Raw genomic sequence first — 12,934 nt, forward strand, 5'->3', positions numbered from 1 at the left:
ACCTGCCTCTTGAGAAACCTGTATGCAGGTCAGGAAGCAACAGTTACAACTGGACATGGAACAACAGACTGGTTCCAAATAGGAAAAGGAGTACGTCAAGGCTGTATATTGTCACCCTGCTTATTTAACTTCTATGCAGAGTACATCATGAGAAACGCTGGGCTGGAAGAAACACAAGCTGGAATTAAGATTGCCGGGAGAAATATCAATAACCTCAGATATGCAGATGACACCACCCTTATGGCAGAAAGTGAAGAGGAACTAAAAAGTCTCTTGATGAAAGTAAAGTGGAGAGTGAAAAAGTTGGCTTAAAGCTCAACATTCAGAAAACTAAGATCATGGCCTCTGGTCTCATCACTTCATGGGAAATAGATGGGGAAACAATGGAAACAATGTCAGACTTTATTTTGGGGGGCTCCAAAATCACTGCAGATGGTGACTGCAGCCATGAAATTAAAAGACGCTTACTCCTTGGAAGGAAAGTTATGACCAACCTAGATAGCATATTGAAAAGCAGAGACATTACTTTGCTAACAAAGGTTCGACTAGTCAAGGCTATCGTTTTTCCTGTGGTCATGTATGGATGTGAGAGTTGGACTGTGAAGAAAGCTGAGTGCTGAAGAATTAATGTTTTTGAACTGTGGTGTTGGAGAAGACTCTTGAGAGTCCCTTGGACTGCAAGGAGATCCAACCAGTCCATTCTAAAGATCAGTCCTGGGTGTTCTTTGGAAGGAATGATGCTAATAAAACTCCAGTACTTTGGCCACCTCATGCGAAGAGTTGACTCATTGGAAAAGACTCTGATGCTGGGAGGGATTGAGGGCAGGAGGAGAAGGGGACAACAGAGGATGAGATGGCTGGATGGCATCACCGACTTGATGGTCATGAGTTTGAGTGAACTCCGGGAGTTGGTGATGGACAGGGAAGCCTGATGTGCTGCGATTCATGGGGTCGCAAAGAGTCAGACACGACTGAGCAACGAAGTGAAACATATACATATGTATTGTGCCTATTACATACCTTACGTATTATGTAACAGATTTTTAGAAAAAACTTTTATGAAATAAATCATATGTTTCCTTAAGTTGAATATAACCAATTATACCTTATTATGGGGCTTTCCTTGTGGCTCAGCTGGTAAAGAATCTGCCTGCAATGGCGGGAGAGCTGGATTCGATCCCTGGGTTGGGAAGATCCCCTGGAGAAGGGAAAGGCTAACCACTCCAGTTCTGGCCTGGAGAATTCCACGGACTGTATAATCCATTGGGTGGCAAAGAGTCAGACACAACTGAGCAACTTTCACTTTCACAATATGAAATTAACTCATAATAACAGGGATGAGAAAGATGTCTAGCAAAATTATAGCTAATAGACACTGTGAAGAGCAAGAGTGTTTGCCTTCACAGAAGCAGTCAATCTGCAAAACACAGTGGCCATGGCAGCAGGGAACACAGACCTGGTCCTCGATGTGGCATAACTTACTGGCATGCTCAGCAGGTCAGAAATCCTTAGAGCCTCAGCTGCTAAAAATTTTAAATGAGAAAAATGAATGACCTGATCTCTTAAGAAAGCTGAAACGTATCTTAAGACTTTATGATTCTATGAAAAATACAGAAATCTCAACTAGCAAGAAGTCAAAGATTTATCTTTTATAATATGGGGAGGATGCAATGTTTTATTTACTATTTGTAAACATCAAATTTCAATTCAAATACTAAGAATATAAGGCATTAAGTCATTGCTCATCACCTGTGATTTGTGCATCAAAACACTCTTGAATATTTTTAGTGGAATCTTCATTTCATTCTAAATTTTCTCTCCAGTCTCCACCTCTCCAAGTTCCAGGCTTCTCTTTCTTCTGTTACCTACAAAAAGCTATGTTTCAAATTAAAAAGTGCTTACTTAAGAGTGAACACTTGCAGGTAGGGCAACTCCTCACTTCCTGCGGAGGAAGAAAAAGCAGAAAAAAGTTGTTTTTCTATTAGATCTATGGGTCAAAGATGCAGATTAAACGTTGGAATGATATACTGCAAAATAACAGAGCAAAATTTAAATAGCAATTCAAATAAATAAGAATGATTTGTTCCATTTCTTATTAGTTTGTCTTAGTCATTTCTAAACATCATCCTGCACAAATTCATGAACTTACCTGGAGACCCTGGGCCAGGAAGTAGTTAAATGAAGAGGTGCCAAATTTATCCACTCAACTGCCTTCTTTTCCCCACCAAAACGAATGTTTTTAAAACCAAGAGCTAACAAAAGGCCTATATAGAACTACCAGTTTTATTAAGACAAAATAATTTATTTCTAAGGTAGTAACTCAATGAAAAGTGAACATTTTCACCATAATGAGTGATTGCCTGTCATCCCCTGTGAGAATTACTCGATGCATGAAAATACTAAGTCTCTCAGGTTTTGAGGTTTATCAAGCTTCTTGATTTTAGCATTTCTTGAACATATACTGTGTTGGACAAAAGGTTGGTTCAGTTTTTTCCTAGGATGGCTCCAATAGTGCTTGTCTTTAACCTCATTCAAAACAATTTTGTAGGTTGTATTGTGACAGCTGTCTTATCAGCATGCATTTTACAAAAAGTTATCAAAATTTGTGGATTTTTGTGTAGCCATTTTAATATTGAAGATGGAAGAAAACAAGCAACATTTTCTGCATATTATGCTTTATTATTTCAAGAACAGTAAAAACGCAATTAAAATGCAAAACAAGATTTGTGTAGTGTATGGAGAAGGTGCTGTGACTGTGTCAAAAGTGGTTAGTGAAGCTTCATGCTGGAGATTTCTCGATAGATGATGCTCCATGGTCAGGCAGACCAGTTGAAATTGATAGCGATCGAGACATCAGTAGAAAACAATTGATATGTTATACCATGCTAGAGATAACCAACACACTCAAAATATCCAAATCAAGCACTGATAATCAGGCAAAAACTGCTACAGTTCTGATTCATCCACCATATTCACCAGACTTTGTGCCTTCAAATGTCCATTTATTTCAGTCTTTACAAAATTTTCTTAATGAAAAAAAATTTCCATTCCCTGGAAGACTGTAAAAGGCACCTGCAACAGTTCTTTGCTCAAGAAGATAAAAAATTGGGAGAAGACAGAACTGTGAAGTTGCCTGAAAAATGGCAGAAGTTAGTAGAACAAAACAGTGAATATGTTGTTTAATAAAAATTTAAAATGTGTCTTCTATTTTTACTTGAAAACCAAAGGAACTTCTTAGCCCACCCAATACTTTTGAATCTAATCTGATTCAAACCTTGAGACCGATGCCAAAAAAACAGATCTAAGCTCTGCCGACCGTTTCAGGCATTGTCTTGCGTATCAGGGGAAGCACATGCGCAAGGCAGCCGGAGAAGACCCAGGAGAAGACCCATCTGACGTTTGCAGGATGGACTGCAGTGAGACTGGAGATGAGAGACAGATAAGGACTGGGGTGCATCAACAACCAATGAGAACTTCTGGATCAGACCTGTTTCTGCCCTTTGGATGGAATTTAAAAATTAGCACTTTAACATGAACCTGAGGATCTTTACCTGTTTAAGGACAAAGTAATTGCCAACACAAAAGAATCCAAAATAAATGAATGTGAACCTTATATGATAACTCTTCTTCATTCAGGTTCATATATGGGAAGGGGATTAAGGAGGCATAAACTTCCAGTTAAAAAACAAGTAAGTTATGGGGCTGCAATGTACAGTATAGGGAATAGAATCAATAATATTTTAAGTGCTTTTATGATGACAAATGGTAGCTAGACTTACTGTGGTGATCACTGTCTTCGTAATGTATAAAAATATAAAATCCCTATGTGGTATACCTGAAACTAATATTGTAAGTCAAATTATACTTCAATTAGTAAGAAATAACAGGGATCTCATTGGTGGTCCAGTGGCTAAGACTTTTTGCTCCTAGTGCAGGGGGCTTGGGTTTGATCCTTGGCCAAGGAACTAGATCCCCACATGCCGCAACTGAAGAGTTTGTATGTCACAACTGAAGATCTTGCATGCTGGAAATGAGACCCAGCGAAGCCAAATAGCAACTAAAGATCCCACATGCCACAGCTGAGACCCAGCACAGCCAAATAAATATTTTTTTAAAAAAAAGAAAAAAAAATAACTTGTGTTTGAAAAAAAAGAATAAGTAAACCAATATATAAACCACTGAAAGCCACATAAATATAAAAAAATGGTATTAATATGACCAAAGTGATAGGGTGAAAATAAGGTAATTTAGGCAAAGTTTTTAGGCATTTGCATTTTCAAAAAAAATTGTGAGATTAAAAAAAAAACTTATAGTATTTAAAACAGTATTTACAAAATACGTCATTCCAGAAGCCATTTGATTTACATGCCATCATCAGTGAAGCTAATCATGTAAAAAATCTGATAATTGATCTATGTATAATTCTGGCTAAATTATCCCAATGCACAAACTTCATTAAATTAGAACTAAATGCTTCTGGGACTGTAAAATGTAAAAATGTAAGATTGACACAATGACAAACACCTATTTATTGTATTAAATACAAGCCTGAAACGTTAAGTAGATAGTACAGATTTCAAGAAAATTACATTTCAGATTCCCAAAATGTCTTGCTGGTGCTTTGACATGTGAAACACTGTTTTAGAGGCTTTTTCCAAAATTTATAAAAACGCAACACTTGGGGGATATAAAATACACAAAATCCAAAACTTAAAAGTTTATTCAAAATTCTTTTGAATCCCTAAGGTGGCTGTAAACAGTCTGCTTTTACATGTTCATAGCTTAAAGGAATGTGACTATCACAGTTTATATGGATTTCTTGCCCAGGAAGCCCACCAAGTCTACACAGTAGTTTCGTGTTTCCATAACCCAGTCCTCACATTGCCAGTGCTATCCGTACCCAGCAAGGGTCCCTCCTGCCCACTGCTTTTGATTGGTCCGTTCTGAATGGCCAAGTTCAGGCCATAAGACTTCTGCTGACTTTCGAGTTCAACTACAGTTGGCTTCCTTACTGCATCTTTTTTACTACTAGTTGAAACAGGCTTTTCAAAATTCCTGCTGCTTTTGGGAAGCGTACTACAGGCATCACTGCTATCTTGTTGGGGGGGGTTGTACTGTCTCTCTCTGTAGGCTAAGTACGCCCTCCGACTCCGAGAGTGTCCTTCATTACTGCCCAGCCGACTTTTCGGCAGGCCATTCTGCACACTGCCTTCCACGCTCGTGGGGACGTCGTAGGCATATTCTCTGAGGACCGTGAGTCTGCTGGCCCGGTGCCCTTTACTTCTGTTTTTATGATGGCGGCTTGGGTGCATATTTGTTCGAAATGGAACTTCTAAAGGCGCCACATGCATTTTAATATCATTGTCCATTGAATGTTCTGTCAGACTATTGTCGAGCTGAGGCGTGGCATTCAAAGGTAGGGAATTGGTGTGGCACTGGGCCGCGGCAGCCTGCAAGTTGGTTAATTTGCAGCCCTGGGAGGAGTTTTTGAAGCTCGAAGCACTCTTGTTTGTGCATGAAGACTCTGCACTGCTGTTGGTGCACTTGGGAGCCTCCCCGCTCGGCCCGCTGGAGCTGGGGGGCTGCACGTTGACCTGGACTGAATAGGTGCTCCGTCCTGGGCAGCAAGTCATGATCCATGCGAGCCGGACATCCTCCCTGTTGACACAATGGTGAACCACGATGAACGCACTGAGGCTCAAACATGTGGCTCCAAAAAAGAAGCTAAAAACCAAGTCCAAAGGGTAATACAAAGAAACAGCCAAGGCCCCAAACATCCACAGGCCGACATACAAGAGCAAGGTAAGGCTGGCCCCCAGAAGCTGAGCATGGAAGGTGTGTTCGTTTCCCAGGGCCGATGTGGAAATCAGGGACTGGGACATGGAGTCCTGATGATTGACTTCTCCGTTTTCATTGGCTGCCAGCCGCTGCTGCTCCTCGGTGGGCTCCTTCAGCTCGTATTTGCGCTCAGGGTGTCTTTTCAACTGAATAAATATGCTGAGAAAGTACATACAGTTTACGAAAGTGATGAAGCTGGCGGGCCCGTAGAAGGCTCCCAAGGAGGGTTCCCACGCCATCCAGCAACTAGGAAAGAAAACGGAGAACCAGCTCAAATGCTCCATATGTCAAGAAAGTGTTTAAAAAGTTGCAGTAAGCTTTAGTTCCTGGGAAACAGTTCAAGGAACCAACTCAGGTACAAAGAGAACACTGAATACTCACTAGGGTGCATTTGGCCGACTGCCGTAATTCTTGATGTTTGCGGCTGCAGTGATGCCACAAACTATGACGGGTATACCACCACCGATCAGGTAGAACCTAGTAGGGGCAACGATGGAAACAACAGCTCATCAATCTAATTGCTTTAGGTGTACACATTGTAGGATCTCATTTCTGCAGAAGTTATTCCTTAAAGATTAGTCACTATTTCAATAATTCAGGAGAGGTTAACATTTGCAGGCTCCTTTGTTAACAGTAACATTTTTTTTTAAGTTTTTATTTATTCTTGATTTCTTTAGTTTAAAAAAGCGGAAGATCTACCAAGTTTGAGTTGAAGGAAAGCTGATCAGCTTCTGCCACCCTGTGGGCAGGCGAAGTAACACCCAGTTCCTGCAGGTAGGGCTCTGGCTTATACTTGTTTCTTTTAGATTCAGCCAGTGGAGCAGAAAGTTAGTCCACTGCAAAATGGACTTGAAGATCCCACTGTGCCACTGTTCACACTAAAAATGTAACAACATCGTTTATTCATTAATGCCAGGCTAGACCTGCATATTAATGCTTAGCAGGACCTGCTAGATCTAATGTCCTGCTGCTATGTATGCTTATCCTCAGTCAGCTGAAATGGAGGTAAGGAAGGTACCTGGATCCCAGCTGCCCACAGCGCTTGGGCCCTTCCTCACCAACTGCCCACAGACCTGCTGGGAGGAACTGAGGGAGACGGAGTGCTAGCTGGTCCTCTGAAGAACAACTTTTGGGGCAGAGAGGAGCAGCTTCTCTGAGTGCTCTGAAAAGATCCTAGGGAACTTCCTGGCCTGGTGAGCTACCCCTGGGTACGCCAGTCTTAACTCTGCATTTGCCAAGTCCAGAGTCACAGTCAACATGCTGAATTGGCTTGATAAAGGCAATGTTCACAACGCATTTTCCCATATATTTTTTTCTTAGTCATGCTTATGGGTACTAAAAATCTTCAATATGATATTACTGCTGAAAAAGACAGCTAATTACTCCCATAAAACTATGTCTTTTATTCCACAGATTAGAGGAAAGCCAGCATTTGTGACCCTGCCCTTCTTCCTGTTGAACCAATTCATAGCTGCTTCTGACCTGACAAAGAAGCACCAGTTCACCCAAATTTGTCTCGAGTTCCACAGTACTCTCTGCCACTCCTTCCCCACCTCTACTCCAGGACTGCCTGCTACCAACTAATTCTTACTTTAAAGCTTTAAATCTACTTCTCCACTGCTTCTTCCTTCCAGCCTATGTGTATGTTCACGTTTTCTCCATCCTAAAACTTTCCTTCAACTACCACCTTCTTTCTTGCTCCCTTTGGTGACAAACACCTGGAAACAACAGCACCAACATGTGCCTCACCTTTATTGCGAGGTGACGCTGCTTCCAAGCTACCATGCTACTGAAACTGCCCTCTCTGGGGCCAGTAGACTCAGGACAAGTCCCTGCCCATCATCCATGTAGCCCAGACGCTGAGTTTCCTTAAGCTCCAGAACTCAGGGAAAGGACGGCAGCCTACAGGGTGAACCTGACCGTCTAAAGCAAAGGGTGTACCTACCAGCCACAGAGGACTACATAGGCTTTGGCGCTCAGGCTGCCTTTTACTAAACCCTTTGTGTTTTTAATCACCGAACAGAAAGGAAACCCAACAGAAACAAACAGCTGCATGAGGATGGATCCCTGTCTATTGGCCAAACACCATCACCCTCAGGTCCTTTAACACCAGTGACAGGGGTGTCAAATCGCATCCTAGAATCTGGCTGTGGCCAAGCACTCCTTCTGTCCCTTGCCGCTCACTGAACCACTCTCCCCTCAATCTTCAAATGTTCTCTTTCAGTTCTTCCCTTTATCTGCTATGGCCCATCTACTCAACACTGATATGGCCCAGGGATCATTGTTAGCTGACTTTTCCCTGGGAGAGCTCATTCCTTATCAGTGCTTCAATGAACACATGTTAACACATCTCCTGTCCTGTCAAGGGGACACAGAGTGTGTCCTCTCTGCTGAGCACTAGACTCCCCAAATGTAAAATTCCATGAGAAAGTATGGGTGAGCCCACTTCCCCTGTGCTTACCCTCCCTGGGTCCCCCCACCCACTTTTCCTCTGTGACTTTCTCAGTTGATGGATGCACCATCTGCAGAAGGACCCTAGCCAACTGGAGCAGACAACCTGCAGCCACCTTCAAATCCCCATACAGAGCTCCCAAATGCAGCTAGTCATCACTCCTAGAGAAACTGCCTCAAGTTCCTGAACACGTGTCCTCTCTAACCTCCATGCCACTGTGCCGGTGGCAGTCCTCATCTGTTGTTCAGTCACACAGTCATGTCTGACTCTTGGTGACCCCATGGACTGCAGCACACCAGGCTTCCCTGTCCTTCACCATTTCCCAGAGCTCGCTCAAACTCATGTCCATCCAGTCGTTGATGCCATCCAACCATCTCGTCCTCTGTCACCCCCTTCACCACTTGCCTTCAATCTTTTCAAGCCTCAGGGTTGTTTCTAATGAGTCCGTTCTTCACATCACGTCGCCAAAGTATTGGGAGCTTCAGCTTCAGCATCAGTCCTTCCAAAGAATATTCAGAAGTGATTTCCTTTAGGATGGACTGGTTGGATCGCCTTGCAGTCGAAGGGATTCTCCAAAGTCTTCTCCAACACCACAGTTCAAAAGCATTAACTCTTCAGCACTCAGCCTTCTTTATGGTCTAACTCTCACATCTGTACATGACTACTGGAAAAACCACAGCACTGACTACACAGACCTTTGTCGGCAAAATCTCTGCTTTTTAATATGCTGTCTAGGTTTGTCATAGCTTTTCCTCCAAGAAGCAAGCATCTTTAATTTCATGGCTGAAGTCACCATCTGCAGTGATTCTGGAGCCCAAGGAAATAAAATCTGTCACTGTTTCCATTGTTTCACCATCTATTTGCCATGAAGTGAGGGACTGGATGCCCTGATCCTAGTTTTTTGAATGTTGAGTTTTAAGCCAGTTTTTTTCACTCTCCTCTTTCACCTTCATCAAGAGGCTCTTTAGTTCTTCCTCACTTTCTGCCATAAAGGTGGTGCCATCTGTATACCTGAGGTTATTGATATTTCTCCTGGCAATCTTGATTCCAGCTTGTGCTTCATCCAGCCCAGCGTTTCTCATGATGTACTCTACATATAAATTAAATAAGCAGGGTGACAATACACAGCCTTGAAATACTCCTTTCCCAGTTTTGAAATGGGCAAAAGACCCTATGCAGTACTCATGAGGATCTCCTAATGACCTCAGCAGAATTATTTGTAGATGTCTCCTACTTTCGGGCATTCTAATGTATAGCCCACAATTTAATCTGGCCCTCTAAAACCTGAAACTCAGCTTTTACTCTGAATCACGCTACTCTACACCATAAACCCTAGGTTCCAGCCACAGTCAAACCGCACTTCTCAAATCTGTTCAGCTTGCAATATGATCCTGTATTTAAAGTGCTACCTCTGTGCTTTATGTGGTAGTCAAGCAATTCTTAATAGCCCCCCACTCTCCCTGACCCCTCAGAATTACAGTTCCTCTTTGGCGCTTTCAGAGAATGTACTTCCACTCCAGCTCTTACACAGCTACAGTAGTTCTTCTCACACCTGTCTCCTCACAGACTGTAAAGACCTCAAGGACAGGTCTTCTACCCATTGAGAATAATAATTCACTGACAACTGATTTAAATTATGATATTAGGAATAGCACGACACCAAAACTGTTTTTTCTTTCTTGGAGAATAATGACACTGATACATACTTGAGAAGACTGAAATCTACTAAACGACCTCAAGGAAATAAAAACTAATATTTTCAGAGTCTATTCCATGGCCAGTACCATCCGTCTGAAGTGCTTTACACATTAAGTCACTTATGCCTCACAACAAGTCTATGAAAGAGAATCATTCCCACTTTCTAGATGAGACAGAAAGACAAGAGAGGATACAAAACTTCACAAAGAACTCCCAGCTGCGAGGCTGCTTACAAGTCTATTCTTCCACGTTCCAAAGTTCACTCAGCAATTTTTTGTTATGGCCATACTTCATTAAATTTCATATGTGTGGACATTTAACAGAAGATAGTACACGAAGATATTAGATACCTGAGCATTGGTCTTGGTGGAGGTGGCAGCTCATCAGGGTCCTGGCATCTTTTAGCTTTTTTAGTGACTTGTTTGTAGATGTTCCGAGCTGTCACTCCCACCCATAGTACTGTAGCAAGAGTGGAATAATGAAGAATTATTCCAACCTAGAAAGAAGAATACATGAACTAAAATGAAAAAAAAAAAAAAATTCCCCTTTACAATCAAAATATAATAATTGCCAGTAAACTTCCTCAAAAAGACTGGTTAAGTTATTCTGAATATCTGACTCAGAAACTGTACGAAGGTATATTCTAACGATCCATTCCTTTGCCCGCTAATGAACAAAGAAAGCAGTCTAAAAGGCGTATAATAAAAAATAAATAAATAAATAAAAGGCGTATAATAGAGACCGAATCTATAGTTGAATATAGGAGGCCCATGGACTACAACTTATACCTAAGATGACACTAAACATACCATGGAATTCACTCCTGGACAACAGTAAACCAAAGCCATGTCTCTCATAGATGCTATGCTATAAATTAGAGTCGAGTTCCTAAAGTCTATTTTAAAGAGGAATGCAGAGGTGAAGGGTAAGTGAGAGTGAAAGCGAATGCCACTCAGTCTGTCCAACTCTTTGCAACCCCACGGACTATACAGTCCACGGAATTCTCTAGGCCAGAATACTGGAGTGGGGTAGCCTTTCCCTTCTCCAGGGGATCTTCCCAACCCAGGGATCGAATCCAGGTCTCCCACACTGCAGGTTGATTCTTTACCAGCTGAGCCACAAGGGAAGCCCAAGAATACTGGAATGGGTAGCCTATCCATCCCTTCTCCAGGGGATCTTCCCGACCCAGGAATCAAACTGGGGTCTCCTGCATTGCAGGTGGATTCTTTACCAACTGAGCTATCAGGGGGACGTCAAGGGTAACTGGAGGGCAAAAGTCACAGTCAACAGAGAATAAACTTTGGAGTCAGAGACCTGAATATTTCTAATTCACAGCTTTTATGTATCAAAATGGATGGCAAGCGAGCAGTATAACAGATCGGTGATTATTTGAAATGAGTGAGCTCTGGAATTAACAATTTTGCCTGGTTTTAAAACCAGAATCTACCCCTTGTGACACCTAAGCAAACTCGCAGAATATCTCAAGCACTGTTCTCATTTGTAAACTGAGGATAATATTAAAGTACCATAAGGCTTTAAATAGGACACCCTATATAAAGCATTTAGCACTTTGCCTGGTACATTATATGTGATTAAAAATACAGCAATATCTTTATTATTATTATGAGTATGGTTTTAAGAAAATAACGTAAACATTCTTGAAATTAATGTTCCTCATGTGAATAGTAGAAAGACTATCCATCCATAAGCATCCCTAGGGGTTTTTGTAGGGACTGAAAGGGCACAATATCTGGGACATAATAAGTACTCGAAAGGTGATGGAGAACTGCAATATAGGTAAGTGATGACATTGAGTTCCTCCCAGAGGGATGATGGGGGGGCACATTCACCTTGTGAACTGTGTCTGAAGCAACAGCAGTTAGAAATAAAATTCTAGATAGACAAATATGGGGTAAGAGAGGTTTAAAATCTATTTTAAGAAAAATAAATGCATGGCGCAGCAAGGACATAATTCAATTTTCTTATCTAATTCTATCTTTTGATCCTTTCTTCTTACACAATGATTACAGGTGAACTTCTATCAATGAAAATTTCCAAGGAAAAAAAAACTTTTTTTTAATTCAAAAAGGATGACTCTCCAATCTCAAGAAAATCAAATTGACATCATCAATCCTAGGTAAGTAACAGAACAATCCAGACTGCTGCCTAAGGCTCATGTTAATGAGACATGAGCCTCATTAAACTTGGTGACATGGAAGTACACAGATTATTCTGCAGGGCAAACACTAGGGTGGTCACTTGTCCAGGGAAGTCACTGTCCTCTCAATGACTGAAAGGGCTAAGAGGGTGATCCAGCCTGGCTGAACCAGAGGGTCGGAGTATCTTCATCTTTTAAAAATTTGTTTGATTTTTATTTATTTGTATTTTGGTAGTGTTTTGCAACACAAGGGATCTTAGTTCCCCAATCAGTGATCGAACCTATGTTCCCTGCAATGGAAACATGGATTCTTAACCACTGGACCACCAGGAAAGTCCTCACAATATCTTCTTCTTAAGCAGAAAACTTGCTCCATGGTTCCTATTAGTTTTACTCACTGCACTAGAAAAGCAAAGCTTACAGATGCAAGTGGAACAAAAAGCATAAAATAACCCTCTGAGCTATCTGGTGTCACATCAAATGTTGTAAATAAAAATAGTATAATTGGATTTGGTGCATAAAAACCAAAACATTCAAAACCAATCAATGATATTGACTCAAAATGGTATCCTCTGTTTCTACAGTGTTCTCCGATGTAGAGGTCAAAAGAATGAGACAAGGCTTCAAATAAGCTTCAAAACAGAAGTTAAAAATATTTTCAACACAGGAGTGCAAGATGGAGAATTTTCTTGTTTTAGATCTAATAGGTAAAACTCAACCTTTAGATTTTGAAGTGTTTCCTATGGCATTTCAAATTTGCAGAGAAGTGTTCATACTTAAAAGATACT

General features: G+C 41.3%; 1 protein-coding gene across 4 annotated transcripts in view; it reads right to left on the reverse strand.

The window, feature by feature from the left end:
• Window positions 1-4,702: 4,702 nt before the first annotated feature.
• Window positions 4,703-12,934, reverse strand: part of ADGRA3 (adhesion G protein-coupled receptor A3) — a 132,458-nt gene continuing 124,226 nt past the window's right edge. For all 4 annotated transcript variants that reach the window (XM_059887743.1, XM_024993526.2, XM_024993527.2 and 1 more), the window contains 3 exons: window positions 10,339-10,484; window positions 6,220-6,315; window positions 4,703-6,084 (listed from right to left, as the gene is read on the reverse strand). In XM_059887743.1, the coding sequence (XP_059743726.1) occupies window positions 4,842-6,084; window positions 6,220-6,315; window positions 10,339-10,484 (1,485 nt within the window). In that variant the 3' untranslated portion in view covers window positions 4,703-4,841. The remainder of the gene's footprint in view (window positions 6,085-6,219; window positions 6,316-10,338; window positions 10,485-12,934) is intronic.

This window comes from Bos taurus, chromosome 6 (genome assembly GCF_002263795.3).
Source record: "Bos taurus isolate L1 Dominette 01449 registration number 42190680 breed Hereford chromosome 6, ARS-UCD2.0, whole genome shotgun sequence".
NCBI classification, from domain to species: domain Eukaryota; kingdom Metazoa; phylum Chordata; class Mammalia; order Artiodactyla; family Bovidae; genus Bos; species Bos taurus.